The 27,381-nt window shown below is 39.8% G+C and overlaps 1 protein-coding gene across 6 annotated transcripts; it reads left to right on the top strand.

The window, feature by feature from the left end:
* Positions 1-780: 780 nt before the first annotated feature.
* On the top strand, positions 781-26,907 carry OTUD4 (OTU deubiquitinase 4). 6 transcript variants are annotated; one of them, XM_042837177.1, is made up of 22 exons: positions 784-938; positions 1,688-1,771; positions 4,669-4,719; positions 6,251-6,297; positions 8,839-8,911; positions 9,395-9,476; positions 10,291-10,435; positions 11,882-11,939; positions 12,265-12,379; positions 12,599-12,663; positions 13,756-13,856; positions 14,898-15,022; positions 15,122-15,302; positions 16,343-16,508; positions 17,521-17,635; positions 19,488-19,543; positions 20,088-20,171; positions 20,634-20,772; positions 21,856-21,935; positions 22,029-22,125; positions 22,870-22,910; positions 24,313-26,907. In XM_042837177.1, the coding sequence occupies exons 1-22, from the start codon at positions 852-854 to the stop codon at positions 25,555-25,557; spliced, it is 3,237 nt and encodes a 1,078-aa protein (XP_042693111.1). In that variant the 5' UTR covers positions 784-851; the 3' UTR covers positions 25,558-26,907. The 6 variants fall into 6 exon arrangements, with proteins under 6 accessions (XP_042693115.1, XP_042693111.1, XP_042693110.1 ...); XM_042837176.1 differs by having other exon boundaries at positions 22,011-22,125; XM_042837175.1 differs by having other exon boundaries at positions 21,856-22,125.
* Positions 26,908-27,381: the final 474 nt, after the last annotated feature.

Here is a 27,381-nt window from a genome sequence, read left to right as displayed (position 1 = left end):
AAGCATTAGTAGCTTCTTACTGTTGAAGTAGCTTCTTACTGTTAACAGCAATATGCACAAGAGCGGTGTGAGTGTGCTGAAAGCATTGATCATAAGTAGCTTTTTTGCTTTTTCATTACGGTGTGGGGTTTGTTTGTTTGTTTTTAACTGGGCCAGTTTGACTGACTCTCTCGCACGTGGCTGCATTTCAAACTATTATCTTCCCGTCCGTGGAAAAAAAAACCACACCCGCGGGTGGGATGGGGGTGGGGTGGGAAGGAGCCGGGTGCCGGCTGAGCCCCCAGCGACTGGCGGCGGGGTGCGGGCCGGGGTGCGCCCGCTCCTCCTCCGAGACTACCGCTCCCAGCAGCGCCCGGGCTGAAAGTGAAAATAAACTCCAGGCTGCGCTCCCCCCGCCTCCCCTCCGCCTTCCCTCCTCGCACATGTCCTTTCTCTTTTGTTTTCCGTCCCGCAGGCCGGCTGCGCTCCGGATCCGCGGGACCGCCGGGAATCGTCGCTCCGGGAGAAGCCGGACCGGGATCCCGACGCCGCGCCGTGCCTGCGGCCCGCGGCCCGACCCCGCCGTGAAACTTTCCCGTTTCTCTCCGCGGCTCCCACATGCGGGTTGCTAACGCGGGGCCGGCGGCTGCGCTTCCTCTCGCCGCTGTTCCTTCGGGTGTCTGCGCGCCGGCGCCCCTGGGCCCCGCCGGCTGCTGCTGCCCTTCCGCGGCGCTCGGGCTGCCATGTGGGGCTAGGAGGCGTGCAGGCTGTCCCCGCGGCGCGCACCACTGAACATGGAGGCGGCGGCTAAGCCCGGCGGCGGCGAGCAGAGCCGCTCCGCCGGCGGAACGGACGCTCCCGCGGCCGCGTCCATGGACTGCTACTTGAGATCTCAGGGCTTGTACAGGAAGAAGGTTGCCAAGGATGGATCGTGTCTCTTCAGGGCTGTGGCGGAGCAGGTAACTAGTTGCTTAAAGAAAGCTGTTGCACGTGAACGTATGTTTTGTAAAATACAGACAAGCGTAGGCTAAGCGCCGAGGGAGAAAAAAATACCGCTGTGCTGGTGGGGGGAGAGAAGTGCGGCGTGTGCGCAGCACGTGTTACTCTGTAAGCTTTGACCCCTTACTGCTGCCTCGGAGCGTTTGTCAGATTGCAGCATTTGGGCGCAGCTGCCTTGTATTGGGACTGCAGGAGAACGAGCTGAGTGGAAGGAGTTCAAAAGCCCTGTGAGTAATTTAACTTTGCTTCTTCCTGTTGCGTTCCCTTCCCCCCCGTTTCGTGTTTCTGTTAAAGAAAAAAGCGACGGCGTCATCTTGTCTTAAATACAAACAAACAGCAGTGGGAGCTGTGGTGCCTTGCTCTGAGAGAGAAGCCGAAATGCCTGAGCTAATTATACGCAGTTCACTTTTTAACTAATTGAATTCCTTGCTTCAGATGAACGATGACAACAAATGCTACTCCTTTCACTTAGTGAGTCCACACAGAATTGAACATTTCAATTTAATGAGTACATGAATTCTGCATTTACTTAATTTTGGATACGTAGTTGAGATACTGTTACTGAGTATCTAAACATTTGAAATGTTCTTCAAGCTACAACTAGAATATCTCTAAGCCTGTATGTAGGATTGAGTCACTAATTATTTACAGACAGTTACCAAAAATCAAAAGCACTGGTCTCACTTGTTTTGTTTTCTCCCTTTGGTAGGTGTTACACTCTCAGTCTCGGCACGTTGATGTTAGGATGGCTTGTGTAGACTATCTTCGGAAACACAGGGAGAAGTTTGAAGCAGTAAGTATTTCTGGTTCGTTCGTGAGCATTTAGTAAAAATCTTCCCTGATTCTTTTTTCTTAGCTATATTGTTTGAGAGTATTGACTGTAGCTGTATACTAGTTGATGCTTTTTGAAATGAGTGCCTTTCCTTAGCTGGCATATATGTGGTAGTAACTCGTTTTCTGAAACCTGGAGAAAGACCTGTGTACTGCTTGGACTGGGCAGATGTGAGTGGGAGAGTGGAAACCCCAGTGTTCCTTTAAAGAAACAAAACAAAGTAAAGCTTTTTAAGCTCTGCAGTCTGCAGCAGACTAAAATCTGAATTTTATTTTAGAATGACGTCTAAGTTAATAAAAATCACAAAATATTCTTGCTGTGCTAATTAATTGCTTTTATAGTATATGAGCCATTTGTGTGATGAGGCTGGTGGGTTTTGTTTCCAAGTCTGCAGTTTATTATACGCTGCCACAGTGATTCCCCCACCCCTTTCCTAAACATCTGTAACAAAAAGCTCCGTCAGCCCTGGATATAAAATAACGACATATAGATATTGGTGTATATTTGGCCAGTGTCATCAATGCTACAGTTGTGAAATGTATTTTTAGTTCCTCTTAAAAGAATAGTAATAAACAGTGGTGCTTCTTTTTATATTTTAGCGTAATGCTGTCTAACTAGTTTCGAGGGTAGCCATAGTAGGAGCGTTTCTTACTAGGGGATTATTGCTTGCCTCTCTTTTTCTCTGTTAAAAATCACCCAGACACCACTAAGAAAGCTGTCTTTGATGCACATTGCTCAGAGAGGAAAAGGGATGAGTGTGTATATATGCTGTAATTTCTGGCAAAATGCCCTGTACTCAAACGTAAATGATCCCTGTTAGTGATGTGGAAATGGTCAGGGAGGATTTAAGCAAATTAGAGTGAATCTCTCCAAGTGGATGCGATGCTGACTCACCTGTTGGTGTTTGCCAGGACAATTGGATTTGTTAATGTCCAGTCCCTCTCCTGACTTTGCAACTCTTAGATCCTTCTTCCTATTTTTCGTCTTTTCTGCCATTTCTGCTGATTGTTTGATCCTTTTGTTCCAAAACTGCTTCTTTAAACTTGTTTCCATGTGGTATTGTGAAGTTTTTCAAAATGGAGTCTTTCTTGACTGTAAATGCATGTTTCTCCTTCCCAGTTTTGTCATTTCAGTTGAGTAACATTTTCAACCCTAGCTGCTTTTGCTGTTTTTGTCCTTCTCCTCCCAACTTTTAGTGTCCCTGTGTGCAGGATCTCACTGCTTTAGGTTTTTTCCTCCAACTTGACCCAAGTGATGTGATCTCCTCTAACCACCTCAGTGGTTCTTCTGAAAAGCTTCTTTGGGGAAGAAAAACGAAATTGTGCTTTTCAAAATAGCTGTTTCCTGTACAACGTTGGGGTATTTTTTATCTGTTCTTGTTTCCTAGTGTTCGTGTTCTCTCAGATACCTTGCCACAGCTCTGCTGATATCCTTTGCTTCCCATATTGTACCTTTTGCTTTCTGTCTATGAAATGCTGTTATTGTTCACTTTTTTTCTCTTAAAAATATATTCCTCTTTCCCCATGTTGCTGTGACTTCGCTCATCTTGTGCCTTAGTGGTTAAGTGCTACTGAACGCTTATTGGTGCTCCTCAGTGAAATTCCTCCCTACCTATTGTAAGCATTTCACCTTCACTTTCTGCCTCTCTTGCATTAGTCCTGCAATAACCAAAGTTTCAGGTGACTGTACTCAGTCTTCCATTTCATCCTCATCTTCTCTTCAGGTCTGTCACTGATTGCTTCTGTCTTCTCTTCACTGTTGGTTTTTTTTTTTTTGTTTTTTTTTTTCTGTTTTCTGTCTGAACTTCTGGTGCTCTTCCTTTTTTCCTTTATGCATTATCATTAGGTTATTTTATTTCAACACACCTAACAACTACTGTTGATGCTGCTGTTTCATGGATCTTTTACTTCATATCTGTTTGTTTCAGGTAAATTAAAAATGTTAGCCAGGCTTTTTGATGGTTTTTATGAACCGTACTGTCAAGTCTGGTTCAAAATTGCAAAAGCAGAACTTGAATATCACAATTCCGTTCCATTTTTCTTATCACCTTGTTTCTTAATCTGTATAGGCAGAGAGGCTAGTTTGCCTGTATCTTAAGTTCACAATGGGGACTACTTTATTTTTAGCTCCTGGGTCTAAAGTTTAGCTCAATTAAGCAGATTGACTGTCAGCAGCAATTTTAAACTATAGCCGTTCTGCTGGCCAGCGTGGCTGGATGGTGGTAGTTAATGCTTCTCTGTTTCTGCTGCATTTCTCTCCGTAGTGTTGACAAATGTAATTTTGCTCTCTGTGCACGTTAAGCACAGCTGGGGGATTTTATTCTTAGCTTATTGCTTACAGGCTTGTCTGGTTTTTTGCGTTCTTACACTGGAAGCAAAAGCACTTTTTTTGAAGTGATACAAAAAAAGGGAAAAACTTCTTGATTTGCCTGCCTGATGTACAGGTGCTACAGAAAATGGGACCCCATTTCTGTCTGATTGCTGCCAGATTCTTACAAGATACTTGAATCAGCTCACGTGTACTCTGGTTTGTGATGCTGTGCGTGCCATAAACATCTATTTGACAGCATCTTTGCTACTGGATTCTTCTTTGGCTGCTGGGTTTTCTTGTTTGTTTGTTTTTGTTTTCACTGTGTGAGATCTCCAGACACTGTTCATGTGACTGTCTCCTAGATCGCAGACGCGTTTGACTTTTTTTTCCCCTCCTTTCATCACTATGTAATTCTATGTGATTGTGAGTGCTTTGTGGGCTGGGTTCTTGTAAGTTTCCTGTGGTGTGTTGCCATTGGTGCAGTTGGCCTTAGGTTGGGGAAATCCATATGCTGCACTACTAAAATTAACCTTTTTTTTCCAATACAGTTCATAGAGGGGCCATTTGAAGAATATTTAAAATGTTTGGAAAATCCACAGGTACGGTAATCTTGGCTTATAACAGAAAGTAGTTCTTATCTTTATTGGTAATTGGGATGGTTTTGTTGCCAATATTTTGGACTGAGCTTAAGGGATTTTTTTGAATATGTGTTTTTTGATTATGTGAGGGCTGCCCTGAGGGTAGTGCCTCTCATTTTATTATGTTGGCCCATGATGTTGCAGACGTTGGTGGTCCGGGAGTAAGGTTGAACCTTCCCACCAGCACCCCATTCCGTGCTGTTGCTCTGTGACAGATGGCAGCAGAGGGGCAGGCAAAATGGCGTCTGACGTGGAAGTGGGTACGCAGCCAAAGGCTGTCTTTGAATTCCTCCATGCAGGGAAATTGCACCCATTGACATTCATCAGTGCTTGCTGAACGTTTATGACCAAACAGGGGATGTGAGCACAGTGAGGGGGTGGGTGGGGTGTTTCAGCAGTGATGACCGTGGGGCACCTTTGCTGGTGCCGATTTTTACAAGTGCAGAATGCAGTGCAGAATTGTCCATCGCTGGTGGAAATGCGTAGCTCACGGTGGGGACTGTGTTGAGAAGGATATTTTAGACCTGAGATTTTGCTCTAGCTTAGTGTTACTGTGCTCTTTGTACCTCTTATAGCTTCCATGGAAGTGAATAGGAGGCATTACTTCTGGCAGTGACCCGTGTGCATACGTATTTTATGCTTTACAAAAGAGTACATATTTGGGAGATTTTTTTTTTTGCTTCCATTTAATGTATTGTTTCCCCAAATTGTTTTCAAATTCTTGAAGCCTCTAAAACAAAGAACAACAACAACAACAAAAAAACACACAAGAAGCAGCACGATCAGCTTTTTCTTTAAGCCTGCCTTGAGTAAAACTGTGAAGATTTAGGTGGTGAAAAGACAGCTGATGTGGTGCACGATTGATTTAATTTTTAAAGTTAAAGAGATAACAGGTTGTATAATGTGAGGAAAAAAGAGAACAATCTAGTACAACACATAGGAAGGAAACTGAAGAACTTTGTGGATTTTGCAAAGTGTGTTTACATGCATTCCCTGCCAAAATAAAAGCATGTTGGTTTTTTTTTTCCCTGCTACTACAACGTTCCTAGTGAAGGCAGCTCATCAGATGAGTCTTTTTTTTAAAAACTTTTTTTTTTTTTGGCTTTGAGAACATATGGAAGAAGAGAGTAAAATAGATGTTTAACCTATTCTTTTGTCTTTGCTTTTCCAAGGATTTTTGAGGCTATATGCTGTACCAAATGGTAAATTATGCTATTTTCCATTGTTTTCAGTTCTCAGGTTTCACACAGATCAGTTTCTAGTTTGGAAAAAAAGGCCTCCAGTTTCTGTCTCGGAGCCTTACTGGGACAACTGTTATTTCAAAAGATCTTTGAATGCAATCAAATTACCTTGGTTGAACTCCAGACTCAGTGTCAGTGGATTTATATTTGATAATAATTATCTGTTTATCTACTCAGGAAGAGGTGAAGTATTTGTGTGTTTGATTGGGCTTAATTTTCTTATTTTTTTTCTTTTTTTTTCTCCAATACAGGAATGGGTTGGACAAGTAGAAATAAGTGCCCTTTCACTTATGTACAAGTAAGACAACCCTTAAGTGTGTTTTATTGATGTCAGTTCAGTTGCTTTAGTTACTCAGTTGGAATACCAAAGATGGAATTGTTTATTACATCTTAGTTGTCCAGAAAATTACAGATATGCTTGGAAAACTGCAGCTGGCAAGGTATTAAAGAGGAGTTGAGAAGTGAGCTTTTAAAACGACGTTTAGCCTGGATTTTGAGTAACAGTTTGCATTAATGTCATCCATGTCACCTGTGTGATGTAATTGTGGGTGGTGTCATGCTGTTTGTATTTTTGTTATCTTTGTCTGTCTTCTTTTCTGTTATAACTACATTTCTCCCTATTTCTCATGAAGGTTTGATAGTAACCCTATTACTAAGCTGTGATATGCACCCTTTTCTTATTTGCTTCAGTTCGGATGCTGTGGAGTGGCTTGATGGAATGAGTATCGTAGGCTATATGTTAGAAAGCCATTCTGATACCTCCCCCAGCGTGCAGCTGGATAAGACTTCCAAGTTCACGTGGCATCTTTTATTCTCATCTCTGTGTAGATTTTCCTTTTTCCACTCTATCAGTGTAGGCAAAATAGGGCAACCGTAGCCTGAGCTGAACTTAAATGTTTTAGTATTTGTGTCAAGGTAAATGCTCCTGTTGGTGAAGAGCAGTTTTCCAGGTACTAAAGTTTTAAGTAAATACTATCTTGCATGTTAACCGTTAAATAAGAAAAATATAGGCTGTTTTGTGAGTAAAACAATATGGTGAATATCTGTAACTTCTTTGTAATTTCCATGCAAGGAAGTGAGCAATGTACAACATCTTACAGCTATTCATAAACTAGTTAGAAAATTCATTATTGCAGAATCCTAACTATAAATTAATGACGCTTTTGTACTTTGACTCTTGATGAGATGGTTGATGAGAGAAGAAGCAAAGGAGTTAAATATTACTTTAAGATACTTAAGTGAGCAGGAAATTGCCCCAAAATGTATCTTTGCTTGCATTGTGTGTGTGACTGCTGCGCTTTGTTTTGGGAAGACTGGCTTCCATTGAAAAGGCAGCTTAGAAGGTCTAGGAATGCAGAAAAGGTGATGGAGGGCAAGTGAAAGAGTCTCCTCTTCTACTGCATGCTGGCAGATGGAAGGAAAGCAGAAGTGCAAGTTTCCTGTTCCATGCCAGGTAGAAAAGGGAGAGAGTTTCAGACTTGTATAGCGCAGATAGAAGTGCAGAATCGATAGGTTTGGCTCCTTTTCCACTCCTCAGATCTGTCACGGCACCACTTGGGTTATGTTCTAAATTTTAGTCGCTTCTCTGAGACGGGTGGCTCTCTGAGCTTTGGTGTTATTTTCCCTTTGGAATTGCTGTTCTTCAGGTGAGGTACAAAGGCATGCTTTTTTTTTTTTTTTCCCTAGTTCCATAAACTGCATGTGTGAATATACGTAGTCTTTTTGCAAGATTAATTGCACTTAAGTTTTTGTGAGAGAAGATGTTGAAGGAAGTGATGGGTTGCTGAGCAAAGGAAGGACTGGATGAAAGAACAATTAAATCTTGGGACGTGACAGAGATTGCTTTATAGTAGGAGAGCAAGTATCAAGTCAATATCAGTTGTGAATTTTCCCTTGTCACTTTATTTCTGCTTCATTATGCTTTCTAGTTAAATAGACTGTAAAAATAATTTTAAATATAGAATTTAAATTCTAAATGCAGCATAAAGTAAATTCTACATTATACTGTTATAGCCCAGCGGCTCATTTGTATTTTTAATCATTGAAAGGATAATGAAGCAGTTATTTCACCTTGGAAAGCAATCATTGCTTAGGACAGAAAAAAAGCTCTCTAAACCCATTTTGTGACAGCGTGTTGGGCTGCTGTTCTCATGATGAGTATCGGCCAGCAATGCACCAACCTGCAATTTACTGGTTATAGGAAGACTATAGGGATGGTGTGCTATGCCCCAAATCAAGGCAAATGGAAGAAGATGCAAATATGTTCAGAATGGTGCATAAATCATTTTAATAACATAACAATCAAAAAGGAATTATGTCACAACTGTTGTGTGACAACATTGGTAAGATGGAATCGATAAAAGATTTTACTGCTACTTCAGAAAAAGAGAAAAAGAGCAGTAAGTTGAAGTCTTTGTGCTGGGTGAGGGGTAGAAATGGCTGAAATTAAGAACTTACTCAAGTCGTTCATAATTGCATCCATGTTAAATCTCTTCTGTGATGTTATTAGCTAAGAGTAAAGTGTACCACAGGCTCCTGTGTTTGTGACAGAAAGCTGTGGTGCATCACAGGGGATGAAGTATTGCACAAAAATTTCACTTAGAGAGTAAGACTAGGACTGGAATCGTCAAATATGAATATTTTCTGTCTGAATCTCTCCTGAGAGAGCAAATGCATTACGGAAGTCCTTTTTGGTCCAGTGAAAGGTCCACTCATCTTCAGTATTCTTTTCTAATAGGTATTTTTTGCTGTTATAGATATCCTTTATAGTTGACTTGAATATTCCTGTTCTTATTGATTGTTAGATGAAATCTTACAAAGTTTTTTTTCCTCCCCTCAGGAAAGATTTCATAATATATCGGGAACCAAATGCTTCTCCTTCACACGTGACTGAAAATGGCTTTTCTGATAAGGTTAAAATAACACTAACATTTTTTTGTGTGTGTATACATGTTTAGTGAAATCAGGATGAAGGCTACTTTAATTAACAAGTAATATAACACGAGTTTTATTAGTCAACACAAATACTGTGATAATTCAATTTGAACCATTTCTTCTGTGCCTATTTAAGGCAACGATTCTGTTAGTATATGTGGCTCATTTGAATTTAGCTGCACTGTATTTGGTGTGTGGTGCATCTTTTTAATAGCTTGAAACTCTGTAAAAATCAATTTACGACTGATGCCGACTCATAGTTCTGTTGGCCTTATTTTTTTGACTTTCAGCCAACTTTTTTTTATTTAAAAGACATCCACTAAACTTTTGGATTGTTTTATTGTTATTTTGAGATCCTGAAATATGATGAGACATTGATTTGAGTTCAAAGGTACTGTTGATATGAAGAGTCGAGTGATTCTTAATTTACCTGAAAGTATGTGCATTTTTCTTTTTTGCAGGTATTGCTATGCTTCTCAAATGGAAACCACTATGATATTGTTTATCCCATAGAGTATTCAGAAAGGGCTGCTCTGTGCCAGTGTAAGTATTATGTTGCTTAGCTAAAAGCACACATTTTTACTGGGAATGATAATCCAGGTTTCAGTTAAAGGGAAAAGGCCCTGTCTGAATGCTTATTATCATTCTCTTGGAGCTTATTATGGAATTATCATTCTCTTGGAGCTTAATTTTCCATTTGGATTGTCAGTGATTGTATGATTCTTCCTATGCCTTGGTTCTTGATTCATGTTTGCAAATTAACTACCCAGAGGGGAAGACTTACCTGCCTCTCTTTATCCGGGTGCTCTGACATGAACAGAAAATCGTGGTGTACTGATTTATAATCTATTGAATTGTCTTAGGTCAGCATTTAGGTTTTAATTTTGTATTTCAGATGATGTTAGTGAACTAGTTGTTTACTTAAAAATTATCCTTGTACGTGTAACTTCTACAAAAATCATGGGAGTTGACTATGAAAAGATAACTGTCTACATGAGTTACTGTTTTTCTTACCGGAGTGGAGTAATGCCCAGAGATTCCAGCCAGCTTCAGTGGGTCCCTTGGCCTCCCATACAGGAATTTCTATGCTTTTTGAAATTCCTGCCCATATACAGAGTTGCAAGACTAAGACCCAGTTTGCCTGTCAGGAGAACTGTTTGTTAGTAGCTTAGTGCATGCTTGTTAAACTACAGTAGCTACTGCTGTTTTGACTTGTAACAACTTCACTGTTTCAGTTAATGCTTCAGAAATGCTTGTTTTCATCGCAGTGACTTCAGACTCCTGTGCAGTGGTGGTGTAAAACTTCATTTATCTCATAACTGATCTTGTTCTACCACTTTCTTGTCCCCTTCCCCAGCCCTTCTTTATGAGTTGCTGTATGAGAAGGTGTTTGGTACAGATGTAAAGAAAATTATAGAAGAACTTAGTGCTGTTGGTGTGACAGAGGAAAATAATGGTAGCAGTGAATTTTCTGCTTCAGATTCAGAGGATGACAGCTACAGGTAAATGAATTTAGAACTTGCTGTAACATGCATGTGGACATAATACATGTTAAAGAAATCTTTTGAATTTCTTGTGCGTAGCAGAACTCAACAGGGTTGAAAACATTTAAGAATTAACGGGGAGAAACAAAGAGGAAGGGTTAGAACTGTGAAAGAATTACGTATCTGGTCTTTACTGTAACTAAGGACCTAGTTAGTCTGTTTTTCCTGCAGTCTACCTTTAGGTCTCATTGCATATTGGAGTGCTGCCATAGGAACATGTCCCTCTTCCTGTTTAAAGCAGAATAACTCCTGGCGAGAATTGTCAGCATGCCGGTGTGGTGCGGTAAACTCCGTGAGAATTAGCTGCCTCGCTCTCCTACTAGTAATGTAGGGAATCTGCTTTAGCAGAGGGGTGCACTTGTTGATCTCCAGAGGCCCCTGTGATGCTGTGGTGCTGATGGAAATTGACAGAGAGAATACCAAATCTTGGGGAAGACATTCGTTTTCTTTCTTCTTAGTGAAGGAGGCAGGGGGGCAGAAAAATAGGGAATGTTTCCACATAAAATACAACATAGAGGAACAGTTTTTGTTGCTAAATGTCGGTGTGGAAAGTTTTTTCCATTCCTTTCTGATTCTAGAGCTTTCCTGAGCTTTGTGTACAGTGATGTTATCCTCTATCATTGGGATTCATAAGCAAATATGCTGCTAACCTCTGTAGTACATTTATAAGTGGATGTCATGTGCTCACTTGAGACTACCTCACTTGATGTTGTTGATGCAAGACCTAATTTGTGTGAATCTTGATCTGCTTAGTCTCAACTACAAACATTTTGCCCTATGTATGAAGTCTTTAGGGGTTTTTTTGCTTGACTTAAAGTTTACTTTATCTTGTTGCCTCACCTAGTTTTTTGGAAGTTCTTTTTCATTTTATAAGTGTTAATTTGTCAGTTACGCTGTTTGAAATGTAAGCAGCTGTGCTGTTGTGGGAGGAGTTAATGCTGGCAGTTGTCTAAAACTTCTATTAATGTTAGGGTAGAAAAATAGAGTAAGTTAGAGTGTCTGATCCTGGTTAACTAATGAATTATGACATCATTTATTTCTGACAGCCTCTTTTGCTCTGTTTTTTCTGATGTAACTGCAATGTTTTAGAGGAAATTTTTTCCCTTGCAACCTTCATCTTTCTTTTTTAATTAAACTAATAGCTAAGTGTCTTAGTGTAAGATAGGCTTCCTGAGACTTGAACTTCAAAAATGAAGTCTTAGTTTTAGCCTTGTGGTATAGAAATGTAAGTTTTATTTTAGACTTAGCTTTTTAATCTTAAGAAACAAAGATGTTTTTCACTATGTTTAGTGCAGAAAAATATGAAGAGAATGGTAGCCTCAGTATTTTTCTCAGCTTCTGAGACATTTCTTGCTTAGTCCTTACTAATAATATACTGTCACTGTTCCTTTTCTTCTTCTGCAGAAGTAAAGCTACAACAATTGTTGATGTGAATGGATTGAAGTCTCTTTCTGGCAACAAGGTATTTATTTAAGATTTCTTTTTCTCCTGTTAACTTGTATTCTGATTTGTTGGGGTTTTTTGGTCATGTTCATGATAAAATCTTGATTTTCTACTTGTACAAACGTGTACTATTTTAAAATCTACTTGGTATTGCTGTTTATTTCTTAATTTGGTTCTGGTATGGTTAAAAGAACACCGTTTGAATTAATTTTTTAACACTTTCCTATGCTTTATGTATTTTTGGCATATTTAAGTTTGGAATCTTAATGCTGTGATTTGAAAATCTATTAGTGTATGCTTCTATTTTTATTGGCCACTTTAACACTTCCTTCTGTTTCATACAGCACCTTAAGAGCAGTGGAAATCCCACTCTGTTTTTGCCTAAGAAAGTTCTTAAATCACTCAATCCACTGGTTTACAGAAATGTTGAATATGATGTTTGGCTCCAATCCAAATGGGGTAAGTAACTGCATACTAAGTTCCATCTATTGCAAGCTGATATGGGAAGCAGAGCCTTTTTTGAGCAGTCATAGTTTCATTTCCGGCTGTGGTCTTCCTCTTATGTGTCAGTGTGTGGATCGAGAGCCTGGACTGCTGCTTTTTAGTTTAACTGTATCATTAAAGTCACTCTTTTAGTGTATTTAAGCTAACAATATGTTACTGCCAATCTGTTTACAGATCAGCAAAAACAAGATTTCTCTATTGCTGCTGGCATGCAATACTCAATTGGAGATAAATGTAAAGTAAGTACTACGTAATTGGAGTTGGAGAAAAACATAAATGTCTCGGTCATGTCAGTTCTCCCCCTTTGTTAACCATTGGGATGTATATCTCAATTATTTTGACACATGCCAGCAGTTTGTGCGTATCTGTGTGTCATGTAAGAATTATTTGATCAGCAAAATCACCGCCACCACCCAGAAGGAAACCCCCAGAAACACAGTGAAAAAGCTCCTCCTACAGGCAACAGAACAACCTCTGCCTAAGAGCAGGAAAGCCTTACGTAGAGTTGGTTATTTACTGCTTAATAGGATGGGCTACAGATTTTCTGTTTTAGACCCTGAAGTTGTCCTGTGTGGCATGGACTTAAAGTTAGAGATAGTAGTAGTAGAAGGAGCTCTGGTATTTAACCTCTCTCTCCTGTTTTGTGTGTACACAGTAAGACAGTAAACACATGGGAAAAGAACTTAAGAAGCAGAGAAAAGTGATGTTCACTGAATTAGTTCAAGTGGAAAACCAAATGCTCTAGCAAGACATTCATTGATAAACTTATTTTATGTTTAACACAAAAATTTTAAGCATCTAGAATGTCTGGTGTGTTTTTTTTTTTTTTTTTTTTTTTTTAGACAGTGAAAACTCTTATCACATCTGAACAATTCTTTTTTGTTTTCAGAAAGAGTTTTAAAGCAAAGTTACATCTGAAATAATTGGTGTTTTTTATGTTCTTAATGAAACTAAGTTTCAGTGAGGTCAGTGAATGACGTTTCTCTACCTGGATTTAAGCAAGGAAAAGGTTTGGGATTTATTCTGAGAGACGGTGTCTTCAGTAAGGCTGAAAATTCTTGATGGACTAGCTAATTCTGAACTGTTTTGTGAAGTTTTGAAAGCCGTATTTCATTAAGTAAAGGTACCTGGGAAGCTCTCTGTGGTGTGTGTGTGTGTGTTTTAAGAACTTATGTTGATTGAAGTTTTGGATTTTGGTGCATTTACTGGTTGACGTGTTCTTATTTCTCAGGTCTTTTATTGCCCAGAGGACAAGATCTGTCTTTAATATTACTCTTCTTTGAAGCTTAGGCTCTTTATTTTTATTTATTTTTCGATTTCTTTTTCCATAGGTGCGCTTAGACCATAATGGGAAATTTTATAATGCCCATATTCAAGAGGTTTGCTCTGAGAACGGGCCAGTTGTTGTATTTGTAGAAGAGCTTGGAGCAAAGTAAGTGCTTAATTTCTTTTGGGAAAGAGTGCCAGAGCATTACTTAAGCTCAGAATTGTTTTCAGCACGGGCACCTGCTTCTTTACTTGAGGCAGCACTGCAGAAACATTTTTGAGAAAACAATACATTAAATAAAAAAAGGAGGGCAGTTGTACAGTAATTGTCACTGCAGTCTTTTTTCTTTAGTGCATTGTATTCTGTATATTACTTGTGCAAGAAGTCAGTGACCGTATTAGCATTATGGTTTTTTTTCTTAAGAAAAAATCTTAATAGTGTTGCTTGCAGAAGCTCTAATTCTAAGTAGATACTCACTTTCCTATTTAAATGTTGCTTGTTGTGATTGATTATCAGTTGCTAGATTTTTTTGGCAAGCTTTTCATATGAAAAGGCCCATCAGTTTGCTTAACTTCTCTGTTGGTTGAGTAGCTCCTCTTCATTTCTAAGAAGTTGTTGTTTAGGTAAGTGGAAGCTCTTCACTGTGCCTTAGGGCAAATTAAACTGTTTAAAATTGGTGATGGTGGTTATTTGTGGGGGAGGGGGCAGTGGGGGCAGAGCATCCTTTCTGTTTTTGTTTTGGACTGTCTTCTTGAGCTCTGCTGTCATTTTTGTGATTCTTCTGGGGAAAAAATGTTAAATCAGCGAGTGTGATGTGTAGCTGTGTCATTTGGGAACAGGAAATGCAGTCAGGGTAAATAGGGGAAGGAAAAAGATCCCCCATTAATTTCATGGGATTTCCTTCTATAAGAAAACTGAGAACTTCACAAGAATCGAGGTGTACTTCCTGTTGGCAGGGGGAAAGAAAATAACTGTAGGACATCTGCGTGCTGTTGAATGCGGGCTAAATTTGTATTACCTTTCAAGGGAATGTTTGAAAAATGGAAAAAGTTCTACATACTGCTTGAGTATAATAGAAAAGAAGTAAGGACAGTAAATGCAGTGTTATCAAAAACGGAAAGATCCACCATTCGTAGTGAATGCATGGTATTCCCAAGTCTGATCTTAAATATTTTCCTTTTCCCTCTGTTTTTCCTTGTTTTGTAGGCATTCTGTGTCACTGAAGAGCCTTAAACCTCTTCCACAGGCCTCTCCTATGGAGGGCTGGAACACTGTGCCAGGGAAGAAGATGAAAAAGTTTTTCCCAACATGGGGGCAGAATGCTCAGCCTGGTAGGACTATGCCTGCCTTTCTGTGGCGGAATCTTTGTCGAATGTTTTGTCCCAAAGAAATGAAAAATAATGAGTTATGTTTTGATTTCTTTATCCCAGACGCAGATTGCAGAGGGCCAAAGAATCAGAGCAAGTCAATAAAACCCCAGTCAGCACTACCTCCTCGACTTCAGCATACTGTGGGAACCAGGCAGCATCAGTTCATATGTTCTGGGCCTCAACCTCATCAGACCTCAGCTGAGCAAAAAGCTCCAGGCAGGAATTCTTCCCAAACTGTAAGGTAAAACTACAGATAACAATTTCCTTATCTTGAACTCCAGCTACTCTTCTTGGAATGCTAGTTCCTGTTGAGGTGCTTTTGTCATACTCTTGGCACACGTTGCTGTTGAATTCCTAGGAAGTATTTTGAGTCTGTATAAATATGCACGAGCATAGGAAAAAATTTTGTTCATTGCCAAAGCTGTTTCAGAATTGTTGCTATCGTGAGCTTCTACTTTCATTTTGTTGTTATGTATCTTTTTCTTGAGCGACAGTATTTCACTGAGAAGGGCTGTGCTTGAAACTGTAGTTTTTTTCTTGGAAGGTTGCTTTTTTCCTGGTTGGATGTAGGTCTTGGGCATAGCTAAGATCTTCCCTCAGCTTTTTCCTGTTAAACAGGACTGCTGCATATTACGACTGATCACATGAAGTATGAATAAGAACACTCTTTTGCCTGTGTTTGTTAGTAAGCGGCCATTTTGGGTTTGTCTTGCAGCTGTTTTCACTGTTGCCACCCTGCTTTTATCTTAAAGACTTGTATTTTGTATACAACTCAACTCTGAATGATATGTTTTGTTATTCTTTTCTACCTTCCCTTGTAACTTATTGTGGAATAAGTGAGGCTGGGTTGTCTTTGGAGACTCCCACGTGCAACATCTTGAGCACCTCTTCCTTTAACCCAAATGCAAAAGTGTCCAGAAAGGTTTAGTTAAATAGTTCAAGAAGCTCCAGCAGTGGTGTCAATTTTGTGCAGTGATGCTTCACTTGTTAAAAACTATGAATTTTCTATGTTTGCAGAAATGTCCTTTACTTACTGTTTTTTCTCTGGCACAGTTGTAGATGCTGTTATGGGGCTGCTCAGTTCTCAGAAGGCACAAAAAAACCCACCTTCATTTCCTTAAATTTTTTGAATGTGGGTGACTGCAATAGGTGGAAAGGGTGTTGGTATATGTAGAATCACACGTGCAGTTCTGTATAATTGCATGCTTTCTGCTTTTCTAAACCATGAGTTTGCATTGCGTTTGATACTTCGATGAAATGTTTCATTTTTTTCCCTTATAGAAAACCAGACCGTGAGAGAACTGAGGATCTTAACCATGGTGGAAGAGACTGTAACTACTTCGGCCTGTCTCCAGAGGAACGCAGGGAGAAGCAGGCAATAGAAGAGTCCCGCTCTCTTTATGAGATCCAGCAGAGGGATGAACAAGCTTTTCCTGCCCTATCCAATGTATGTGTTTTTTTTCTGTTGTAACTGATTAACTCATTCTCCGTACCTGTCCATGAACTCTTAACTAGTAACTGTTGATTCAGTGTTGTTGTGTTTTTGTTAGAGGTGTTTTCTTCACATTCACTTTCTGCATAGCAATGTGTAGATCTACAACATGCGTTCCATATGAGGCCTATGATTAGTAGCTTCCTTTGTGCATTATTAATATCCACATTAGATAGCTCTTTAAGCACATAAATACAGTAGAAATAGGAGCTTCTGAAGCCATGGGCTTCTGTCTTGATTTTTTCTCTGATGTTTGCAGTGCTTTATGCTCCCCTGCAGTTACTCACCCATTGCATTTTTTCAAATAGTGGGATCAAATCTTATGCGAGGACAAAACTTTATCTAAAGTTCAGTTTAATACTGAGAAAAAGCTCAGTGAAATGGCTCTGTGGTGCTTGAGTTTATGTCACAGACATCTAGGTGCCTTTTTCTGATTGAGTTTGCATCAAAATGTTTTATTTGGAGGTGACTTTCCTTCTTAGCCTGAGAACTTGCCTGGTGTGATAGCAATGCAGATGCTTTGTGTTAGACTTTTTCTTTTTTCTGCAGTAGAACCAGGATGGCTTCAGTGGATGTGTCAGTGTCTGAGGGAAGATTGTAGCCTTTAGATTTAATAGATTGTTCTGTTGATGTGGGTTTTTTAAAGTGCACAAGCCTCTGTGCATCCCGGGAGTAAACAGATCCTGTAGAGAAAAGGACACAATTTAAAGTAGAAATTCTTCAAGTAGAATCAGTTCTAGTTTGTCGTGTAAGTTAATTACATGAACACTTTTAAAGCACAATTTAGCAATGAACGGAAGGGTAAATGAATCTGATACTGATGAAGACTGCTTTTCTCCCTTCTTCTGCATATTACTGAAATAAATATACCTGTCACAAAGGCCTGATAGTGTCACACCAGATGACAGCCAAGTGTCACTGAGCTTCTAAAATATATTTGCATTTCTGCTTTTGTCAATGTCTTTAGAATCAGTCAGTCTGTCAGGCTGCTACACAAACCGTGGATAATCCAAAAAAGGTCTCAAATAATGAGAAAAGAAACAGCAAGTGGACAGCAGAAATGGAAGAGCAGAAAGATAAAGGTAAAAAAAACAAACAAACAAAAAAAACCAGATCAAGTCTTGTTTTTCTTTTATTTATTCCGAGTTTCAGACTTCAAGATTCAATCAGTTTAAGTAATGAGAAAAAAATTATTATAAGTAATAGCTCTCAACTAATCTGAGGTCAAGGTTTGTGAGTGTGGCTGAGAGAAGTAAGCTCCTTGATGGTGTTTCTGTAGTACATGGGAAGATGAATTGGGGAAATGAAAACCTAGATTATTGAATTAAATTAGACACTGTTGAAATGCTAATGAGTATAGCAGGAAGTGCTAGTGGGAGAAATACTAGGAGTGCTTAACTGGAGTAAATTAAGAGCAAAGAGGGTAAAAATAATACATGTGGTGTGATGGAGTATTGGTGCACGATATTATGGAAGGGGGAGAAAAGTCTGTGCAGAAGAGGTGATGCAAAAAACCCCCACCACCGAAAAACCAAACCTGTTATGTAAGAGCTGCCACACAGTCATAACTTGTTTGAGTTCCTCCCCCAAGTGTTTAAACACGCCCTAACTTCTTGGCACCGGCTCTAAGCTTTTCCTCTTTTGTGAGGAAGAAGAATGTGTCAGTAGTAGAAGAAAGCTGTAGGTGCCAGTAGGTAGTTAATCAGTTTTTGCTAAATGCAGCCAGTGGTATCTTATGTTATTGTCCTGTCAGTTTTGCTGTGGCTGAACACTGAATTTGGTCTTAGCTTCTTCTGTGGTGTTTTTTCTTCTGTGACCAGATAAAACTCCAACTCAAGCCTTCTCTTAGAAGCTGTTCTTTTCTTACTTTTTTTTTTTTTTTTGCTCCCTTATCTCTGGGAAAAGGCACAGTTGTTTATTTATGGTACTTGTGCCATTTAGTTCCTGTTAGAACATCAAGTACCTTCTCAAATGATCTAACAAGAACTGACATTACCTGTTTTTCATTACTAAAAAAAGCCTTACCACTTGTTTCATATGTGATGCCAAAAAGAACTTATGTGTAGAAGATGCTCTGGGTGGATTTAGTTCTGGATTCATTGCTTATGGAACTACACGGAAACTTGTACAGGAATAAACAATTACTTCCTTGTCAGTATTTTGAGATTCCTGTTGGTACCGGGAAATTTGTAGTAATTATAATCAATGTTGGTTTTATTTGCACTGTTGTCTATTAGAATGCTGGTACCACACACTGAGGTTTAAAAAAAAACAACAAAAAAAAATCTGCTTAGCAGCTAATTTCAAACACATGTGCATGAATTTAGTTGACAAGCAGTGTGAAACAGACTGAAACAAAAGCTAGAACATAAATAGTCTATACAGATCATATATAAGAAGATTAAGCCAAGTTGTTCTTCACCAGCCTCTTCCCGCACTAATTATTTGCTGGTGCTCAAGGAATTGAATTTTATGCATTGGTCTGAAAACTTTCTAGATCTTTGGAACCAATGAAACCTTCTAAACTTGTGTCTTCTCTCAATATTTGCATACGGAAATGCAAATAGGACATTTTCAGGACTTTGGTTCAAGTCATTAGGAGGAATTTAGGATGTGACTTTAAACTGAGATGACGGCTCGGTTTTCTTTCCTGCTTCCCTCTGGCATCATTAAACTGGTTAACAAGCACTGATTTTTAAAACAAACAAAAACTCCTGTAGAAGTCTGAAAACCCGGGTTTGAGCTAGCTGTTCTGTTACTGCTCTAACTGGTCACTTAATATTTAATAAAAATGGATTTCTGAAGTATTACGTGATGGAGGTGGGTTTTGTTTTGAAGGCTGAACTTGGGAAAGACAAAATTTAACTGGCTTAACTTGTGATAGCCGTAAATGGTGTCATGGTTCATTTACTAGGTTATGTCTTGGTGTTACAGAGTCAAATTCCAGGCAGATCCACTTAAGTCAGAAGCTTGAGCCAAATTCATCTGAGGTAATCTCAAAGACAAGACCAAATATTTTTTTCTTTTAATGTTATTGCTTCTCTGATATGTGATTATCAGATCAGTAGCTGCCTTTAGAGCTGTGATTGCTGCTGCTGCTTTACAGCTTTTAGTGAAATACTTTCCAGATTTGAGGCATGTTGTGCCATCAGCTTTCCTCAGCCCTTGTCACAGATGCTTACAGACTTTCTTAACAATCTGAGTTTCCACATCTGAGCCATCAAGCTCTTACAAATCCAGATTTGTAATTGCTGAGTACAGTCTGTATTTTCAATACATTGGGACCGTAGAAGATTTGATGTTAATAGCTACTGTGCTGACAGATTATGAACTCTGAAGTGAAGATTTGTGGCCTCTTGTTGGCTTTTATTCTTTGCTGTCCTTCCAGTGAGTAAAATGTTACACTAATGTAATACTGACTGGATTCTTAGCCCACTTCATGTGTAGCCTGCTATAATATTTTTGAATGCTTCTTTGAAACACGAATCTTATTATTAGACTAGCTGTGTTTGTCTCTCTCTAACTTTGCTTTAGAGGAATAGTCAAGATGAGAGTTGTCCAAAAGCTTCGTCTCCTTTGGAACAAGTAAAAACAGATTCTCCAGCTCTTGCTGAACAAGTAAGGAGTGTTTGTTTGCTTTCAAAGTTTTCCGGTCAGGAGACTTCAGGCAAAGGAGAGCTTTGTTACAGGCATGTATGTGTTGTGATAATGGCTTTTAACTGTGCAGTCCTTTCTATGGTGATAATGCTGGAATTGCCTGTGTAGAGTTAGGAACCTGTTATATCCAAAGTAAAGAACTTGAAAGGACTGCTCTTGATAGAAAAGTAAAAATAGATCTTTTCTCTTCTGAGAAAGAGGTTATTTCATGTATTTATTTTGTAAGTTAATCATGCTTTTCAATTCGAATTCTGTTAGGTATGCAACTTGATTTGTTGTTAATTGATATTTTGCACTTGTGCTGGTGACAGTCTGGACAGTACTTGAGTCTAGAAGGCTTTTTTTTTATAGCAGTCAAACATGATAGGGCTCACCAACAATGCTGATTTAGAAAAAATTTATGTGATCTTTTTGTCATTATAGAAATTGACAGAATGCTTACCCAGTGTAGCTCCTACACCATCACCAGTCTTTTCTGAGGTGCATTTGCCTCCAACAGTGCCTTCTGTACCAGCCATTGTGCCAGCTTGGCCAAGCGAGCCAACAACCTACGGACCAGCAGGTTTGGAGAAATACTAACATACATCAGAATTAAAACTAATCAGTTTTACCTGTCTTGCTGAATTGAAAATGCCTTCAAGAAATCCTTGTGTCTTGTAGCTTCACATCCCATAGGCACCTATGGGAATGCCATTTACTTGCTGCTCAGAACTAGGGGGAATTCTAGTGGATCTTTGATAGCATGTGCACTTAGATCACTTGACTCCTTATCTGAAGGTGGAAGAGGCATGTGTACTCAGCTTGCTGTACTTCCCCTGAATGAGATAGCTTTGAGTTTTGACGGGGGCTCGTTCTTAAGACTTGCTTAAAGTAGAATAGGGTCAGCATATGGAAAATTGTTGTGTGTTTTGCGTTGTGTGTCACCTAAGTTTCTGATTTGCTGCGGGCTCGCCCTGGGTCTGATGTGCCTGGAGGTACTGAGATCCCTTTGAAGCTCAGCTGACTTTGTAGCAGAGCTAGTTTAATGCCTTTTCTTGTGCTGTGCACGTTTCCTGGTACGTGGAGTAGTATTTACGTTAGGTAAAATTCAGTATTGTTCATTAGGTCAGGTGCTGTATTTTTCCGCTGTTGCTCCTGTACACAAATTATCCTTGGAGTCGTCGTGGCACGTTCACATGGTGCTATCGTTACCATGATAACCCTGTCATACTTGACCCTGTTGTTTTGGAGTTGTATAGCCCGGCTTATCTCAGCTTATATTCTGTGGGTTAACTATTAAATGGGTTAAATGATGAGACTGAAAGAGAAGTGCAAAAACTCAAGTTTAAGCTTCAGTTCCTGCCTTTTTTTCTTGCTTCTCTTTCCTTCTGGTGTTCGTATTTTATTTTTTTTTAAATAAATATGGGAAGGGTTGAGCTATTTCTAGAAAACTGTTTCACTTCTTTCTGAAAAGAACGACTCTTTACATTTAATCAAATCTTTGGTTTTTTGTAACTTACTGACTCTCCATTTCCACGTATCTTTTCCTGAATACCTTTTCTGTTTCTTTCTTTGTCCTTTTAAACTTTATTTTCCTCTATCACTTTCTTTTGTAATCTGATGCAGTCGATATGTAATCGATATAGAAATGTGTGTTTGCCTCTAGGTATTCCAGCCCAAATACCTGCTTCTTCGTTGATGCCAGCCCCAGCAACGGGACCTGACTCTATTGTATCACAGGCTCAGGTAACATCTGCTCCAGTTGCTGGAGTTCCTGTGTCGATACAAGCAGTTAACCAGCCCTTAATGCCTTTGCCTCAGACTCTGAATCCTTATCAGGATCCACTATATCCTGGATTTCCTTTAAGTGAAAAGGGAGAAAGAGCCATTGCACCCTCTTACTCCCTGTGCAGCAATGGGGAGGACTTACCTAAAGGTGAGAATCTGAAAGGTCTGCATTTTTTAATTCTTTTTTCCCCCAATTTTTTTTTTTTTTTTTTTTTTTTTTTTAACAAAAGACTTCTTTTTATACAGGCAAACAGTAGGACCAAAGGTCTAATTGTTGTCATTTCAGGATATAATGAGTGGGAGGGAATATTGCGTAGAGTACTAAGTCTTAATGTTGTTGATGTTCACGTTGCAGTTATTTTAAGTGGTTACGCCTAGAAGTCTGTTACCATTTCATGGTTCTTAGCTTGACCCGCTGCGGCTTTGGGTTTTGGGAATTGATAGGATTTTCTTTGGAGAACTTCCTTTGCAGTAGCGAACCTAACAGATCTTCTGCTGTTATCAAATGTTGGGAGTTGCTCAGTGTTTCCCTGTTGGTCTGAGAGGAGGCAGGTTTTAGCATACTTAAAATACAGAACGTGCTCATAAAGATTATACTGTGTCTGCACAGTGGCATGCATTTACTGAACTGACTCTAAAAAATAAATCGCAGTTCTGTAAGCTACTAAAACTGAAACTTAAACTGTAGTTGGGTAGCAGTTATTTTACTGTGGCCCAAAAGAAACTCATGAAAAAACTCATAAAAGAAAATACAATATAAAAACAATAAATGAAACAATGTCATGCAAGCAACAACTTAATTTTTGTGTTTCTCTACTGAAATGTAATGTTAAGGATCAATTTTTGGATCAGATGTAAGTTTTCATTGATTGTTGCTGTTCTTCTGTTGTAGATAAGAATATTCTTAGATTCTTCTTCAATCTTGGAGTGAAGGTAACTCTTCAAACTTGCACGTTTCTGTGTTTGGTGGTAATTACAGTGTGGAAGATGAGTTGCTGCAGCTGTACACTTCAAACGTGTCTTGAGATTTGTAATACTTTTTGTGCTTTGCTTTCTATTAACTGGAATTATAGCAGTGTCCACCCTGCAGTTCTACAATGATAGATCTATCTGCTTCAAACATGGTTATATGCAGTCTGCAGAAATTGTGCTTGACAAATTTGCAGGCAAACCTATATGCGTTTGCATATGCATTATTCTAGGAGCATTAAGTAGTAGAAGACAAACAGTCCTCTGCCTTTGATAATGCCCGTGTGCCGGCAAAAGCACTGTAGTAAAAATACCTGGCTTATCTTTTCCTGTGGAGACTCTTCAAGGTAACTGCTGGTCTATGTCACCTGCTCAGGTTAAGGGCGATATTCAGCACAAGTTTCCAAGTGAATTTAGATTTGATAGCCATAGACTCGATACCTAACGCAAGTCTTTTTGCTCACTGGAAAATGCTGAAGTCGCTAGCAAGTGCCACTGCGATGTATTTACAGTGTTTAAGCAGAGTTTGCTTTCAAAACCTATGTGTATTTTGGAACTGTGCTTTGTATTATTTAGGATATAACCTGCCATTTTGGGCTTTCAGCACCATCTACTGGTCAAAGTACTGAGATTAATAGTTGTGTTCTTCAGTTGGTGACCAAATTGTGTGGCAGACCTGGCAACCACCATCCAGGTTCTCTGTGCGCTGCTTTGGTCCCAGAGGCTGTCATACTGATGCCTGCACTCTTGAGCTGCTCGTGCTGATTGATCTGACTAGTTCCCCTCAGAAGGGGTCTGGGTAGGCTTTCAGGATAGTTGGCTGCAGGGACTGTTTCTACGGATAGCACAACTAGACCCCCTACCTATTCCGGTGTTGTTTTCTTGTGCCAACAGCAGCTTTGTGTGGTGTTCTGTAAAACCTTCAATGTGTGTATCTGACACGCTGCCTTAGAAAAACATCCAGTGGTGTTGCTTGTGAGCTGTGTTGACAATACTGAAATCATGCGCATAGTGTAGCAAGCCCCTTCCCTTCCTCTGTGTTTGTGTTAGCGAGCTAACCAGCTCATCGTCTATGGTCGTACTGTAGAGTTGACAAATGCAGACTTTGCCTTGCTGTTTGTTTGTTTAAATGAACCTTGCAGCAGCTGTGTTACCAAGTTCTCTTACTGATCATAATCATGGTCCCTATTTCAACTGCATATGGAAGAAAAACATAAAAGAGAACACTATGCCGAAAGCCCAGAAATTCTTAACAGCTAAGAGCAGTCACTAGAAATAAAATGTTTCGTAATGATAAAGAACCTGGGTGGTGCTTACCTGTCTACATATTCAAAAGACCAAGTTCTTGTTTCTTCTTACCTTGCAGGCATACAGCTGTCCCATGTGGGCACCTCATTCTTACCTGTACCCTCTGCACCAGGCCTATTTAGCTGCTTGTCGAATGTACCCAAACGTGTCCCTCCCCGTGTACCCACACAATCCCTGGTTCCAGGAGGCTCCACCGACGCAGATTGAAAATGAGACTGCGCAACCTAACAGGCACTTTGCTATTCAGAGTGAGACCAGATCCAATGGTCAAATGTCACACGTTGACAGCAGGTCGCCATCACTGCCACTGATCGTACCTGCAGCTCAGGTGTCAGAAAGTCAAGGACAGCTCCGTGTTGAATCGGAGAATTCAGTGCAAGCCCTTCATGCAAACTATGATGAGCCCCTGAGGGGGAAAAATATGTTCCCACAACCATCCTTTGGACACGGTCACTTTCTAGGTGCTGTTCCAATAGCACCTCCTTTCTTTCCTCACTTCTGGTATGGGTACCCAGTTCAGGGCTTCATTGAAAATTCAGTAGCAAGACCTAATGTTGTCATGGCACCTGAGGACAAAGAGGCAACAACTAGCACATCTGCAAGCATGTACGTGGCTAAGGAATGCAGTACTCCAGTTCCTACAGTAAACTCTGTGGAACAGCTTCAGAAGACTAACAGCAGCAGTAGCTCAAACGCCATACCGTTCCCTGCGGCTGGTGCGAGCAGCGAACGCAGCGCCCCCAAAGAAACTTCAGCTAGAGCACCTCAGTTGGAGCAAACTTGTACTTCAGCCTCCCCTGCTAAGCAGGCAACAGCTGGACTGCAAAATCGCTCTACACAAGTACAGGGGGTGGAGAGGCAAATGGTGGTGCCCAACACCACGCTGCCGTTGGCAGAAACTCCAAAAAATGAACTGAAAAATACTGTTCACAGTCGTAAGGATAAGACTGATAAAGTTAGAGATTCCAGGAGCGCTGGTAACCTACAGACAGAAAACAGGGCTCAAAGAATGAGGGAAGAGAGCTCTGAAGATGAGAATGAAGTTTCCGATATGCTGAGAAGTGGTAGATCCAAGCAATTTTACAGCCAGACTTACGGAGGGGGCAGAAGGCCGAGAATGGAATGGGGCTATTCTACTAGGGGAGGATACCAGTTCCCAAGAAATGAGGAAGCTTGGAAAGCACCGCCCGGCAGGAGCAGAGATGAAGGCAGCCAGTACCAGCGAAACTTTAGAGGTAGGCCGTACAGGAATGACAGGAGAAGGGCAACACTGGGAGATACTCAGAGGGGACATCAAACATAGAATGAATGGATGAACGGATAACTGAAAATTCTGAAACGCAAAAGGCAATTTGAGGTAGAAGTCTAAAATCTTACTGTTTCCTTTTAGTAAAGTCCAAGGATACAATGAAATTTTGGTGAGTAAAAACGATGAGAATTTGGGCTCCTATCCTTTCGTTTAGCGGAGATTGCGGTTTGGTTGGCTTAGTGATTTTTTTCCTCAATGTCAGATTAGAAAAAAACAATGTAGGTTTAGTGTTTGAATTTTTTTCCACAAAGGCTTGAGTTTGTGATGTAAGATGGATATATATGTTTACTAGGGTGACAAATTACAGCATTTGATGTGATCTAGATTTTAAAATTGATGGTAACATTGCACCAAATATATTTTAACATACAATGCCTTAGTTCTGAACTGAGCTAAAGGAATTCTCAGCCTACTGCACTGTTGTCTTTGATATGCTTCCAACCCAAAGGCCTTTCATCTCAAAAATCTGTCAAACTTGAATGTTTCTCTTCTGTGTGTTACATGTATGGCAGCCAGCTAACAAACAGTGTCTTAGGTATGTTGTATATAGTTCTTTTAATATTCATAGGGTATATTTTTGAATTTTAAAAAGCATTTATTTGAGGAAATCAGAAACAAGCAGTCGAGTAGCTGTGTATGATTTGGTAAGAATGGCTGTTTCCACCAAGAATTATTAATGCTGGAGTGAGTAGAATGGTGCCTATGCCAACTAAACAATTACAAAGACAATACAATGTAGATGCTATGCATTTCCAAGATAATTCTGCATCTGTTACAGTAGCAGAAGTTTTTTTAATGCCACTTTAACACTAATGCACTGACAAATCCTAGATATTTTGTGAGAAGAGATGCATAAAAGTACGTTACTTTTCTTTTTTTAAGTTTGTATGGTGGAGCTACTGTTCAGTATTCTTTTTGTTATTGCACTGTTGATGCAAATTTATGTTTTGCATGTACAACTCACTGCTGGAACTACTTTTTAAAAGCAAGATGGATAGTCTGTGTTCTGCTCTTCTCCAGCCTTCAGAAGAAAACGGCTTCTGCCTTATATTTTTACACTGTCTCGGAGATCTGATGCTGTTTTTTCAGACCCTTATAATGATCTCTTGCAGTGTTACTGTTGCTCTTCCAGTTGGGACTTCTCGTTAAGAGTGCAGTGTGCAGTGTTCACTCAGCTCTGCTCTGTAAAATTAAGTGTTGTGTATATTTTTATATCTCTGTAAATACTAGCGTAGGAGGTGATTGCACACCCTTCATCAGGAAACCTGCGTGATAGTTACGATTTCTTTCCAGATGCATGTGATGTATAAAACTCCTAATTGAAATAAATGTTTGTGTTTTCAACTTCTTTCTAAATATATTTATGTATTGGAAATTGCTGCAGATACTAGATGCGGGGTTTAGTTCTGCTGACAGAAGTACCTGTAAACAGCAGTAGGACTGCATGTACACACTCAGCGGGCATGATGGAGGCAAGCTGCAAAACTGACTTAAAAACCACATAAACTGCATTTCTGTTCTTGTCCAAAATGGTAGTGGCTGGGTTGGGGGGCTTTGATGTTTTGTAATCCAGTCAGGACTTCCAGGTGAACTGAGTCCTGGGGGTTGTAGCCACTGAGTTCATTTCAGTGCTATTCAAACTGAGCAACAAGGTATGCTATGTTGTGTGCTTAAAAGCTGAAGCCATACTTTGCTCAGCTTCTTAAACCTGGTAAATCTGAGGTACGCTCTGCCAACGTATGAGCTGCCCTACCCTCTTACATAAAATTCCTTTGTCACGAGCTTCCACACACACGTTCTGTTCAGCTCCACATAGCT

This window comes from Centrocercus urophasianus, unplaced genomic scaffold (assembly GCF_019232065.1).
Source record: "Centrocercus urophasianus isolate 14NV4802_14NV808 unplaced genomic scaffold, USGS_Curo_1.0 seq_69, whole genome shotgun sequence".
NCBI lineage: Eukaryota > Metazoa > Chordata > Aves > Galliformes > Phasianidae > Centrocercus > Centrocercus urophasianus.
This window is presented reverse-complemented; position numbering and strand designations above follow the sequence as displayed.

What these genes read in the sequence shown, in the direction of transcription:
- OTUD4 (XM_042837175.1), top strand. Translation starts at nt 852, where the DNA reads ATGGACTGCTACTTGAGATCTCAGGGCTTGTACAGGAAGAAGGTTGCC. An exon ending in TTGGCTCCAATCCAAATGGG is followed by an intron (nt 12,380 to 12,598) that starts GTAAGTAACTGC and finishes ATCTGTTTACAG; the next exon opens with ATCAGCAAAAACAAGATTTC. An exon ending in GGAAGAGCAGAAAGATAAAG is followed by an intron (nt 17,636 to 19,487) that starts GTAAAAAAAACA and finishes TTGGTGTTACAG; the next exon opens with AGTCAAATTCCAGGCAGATC.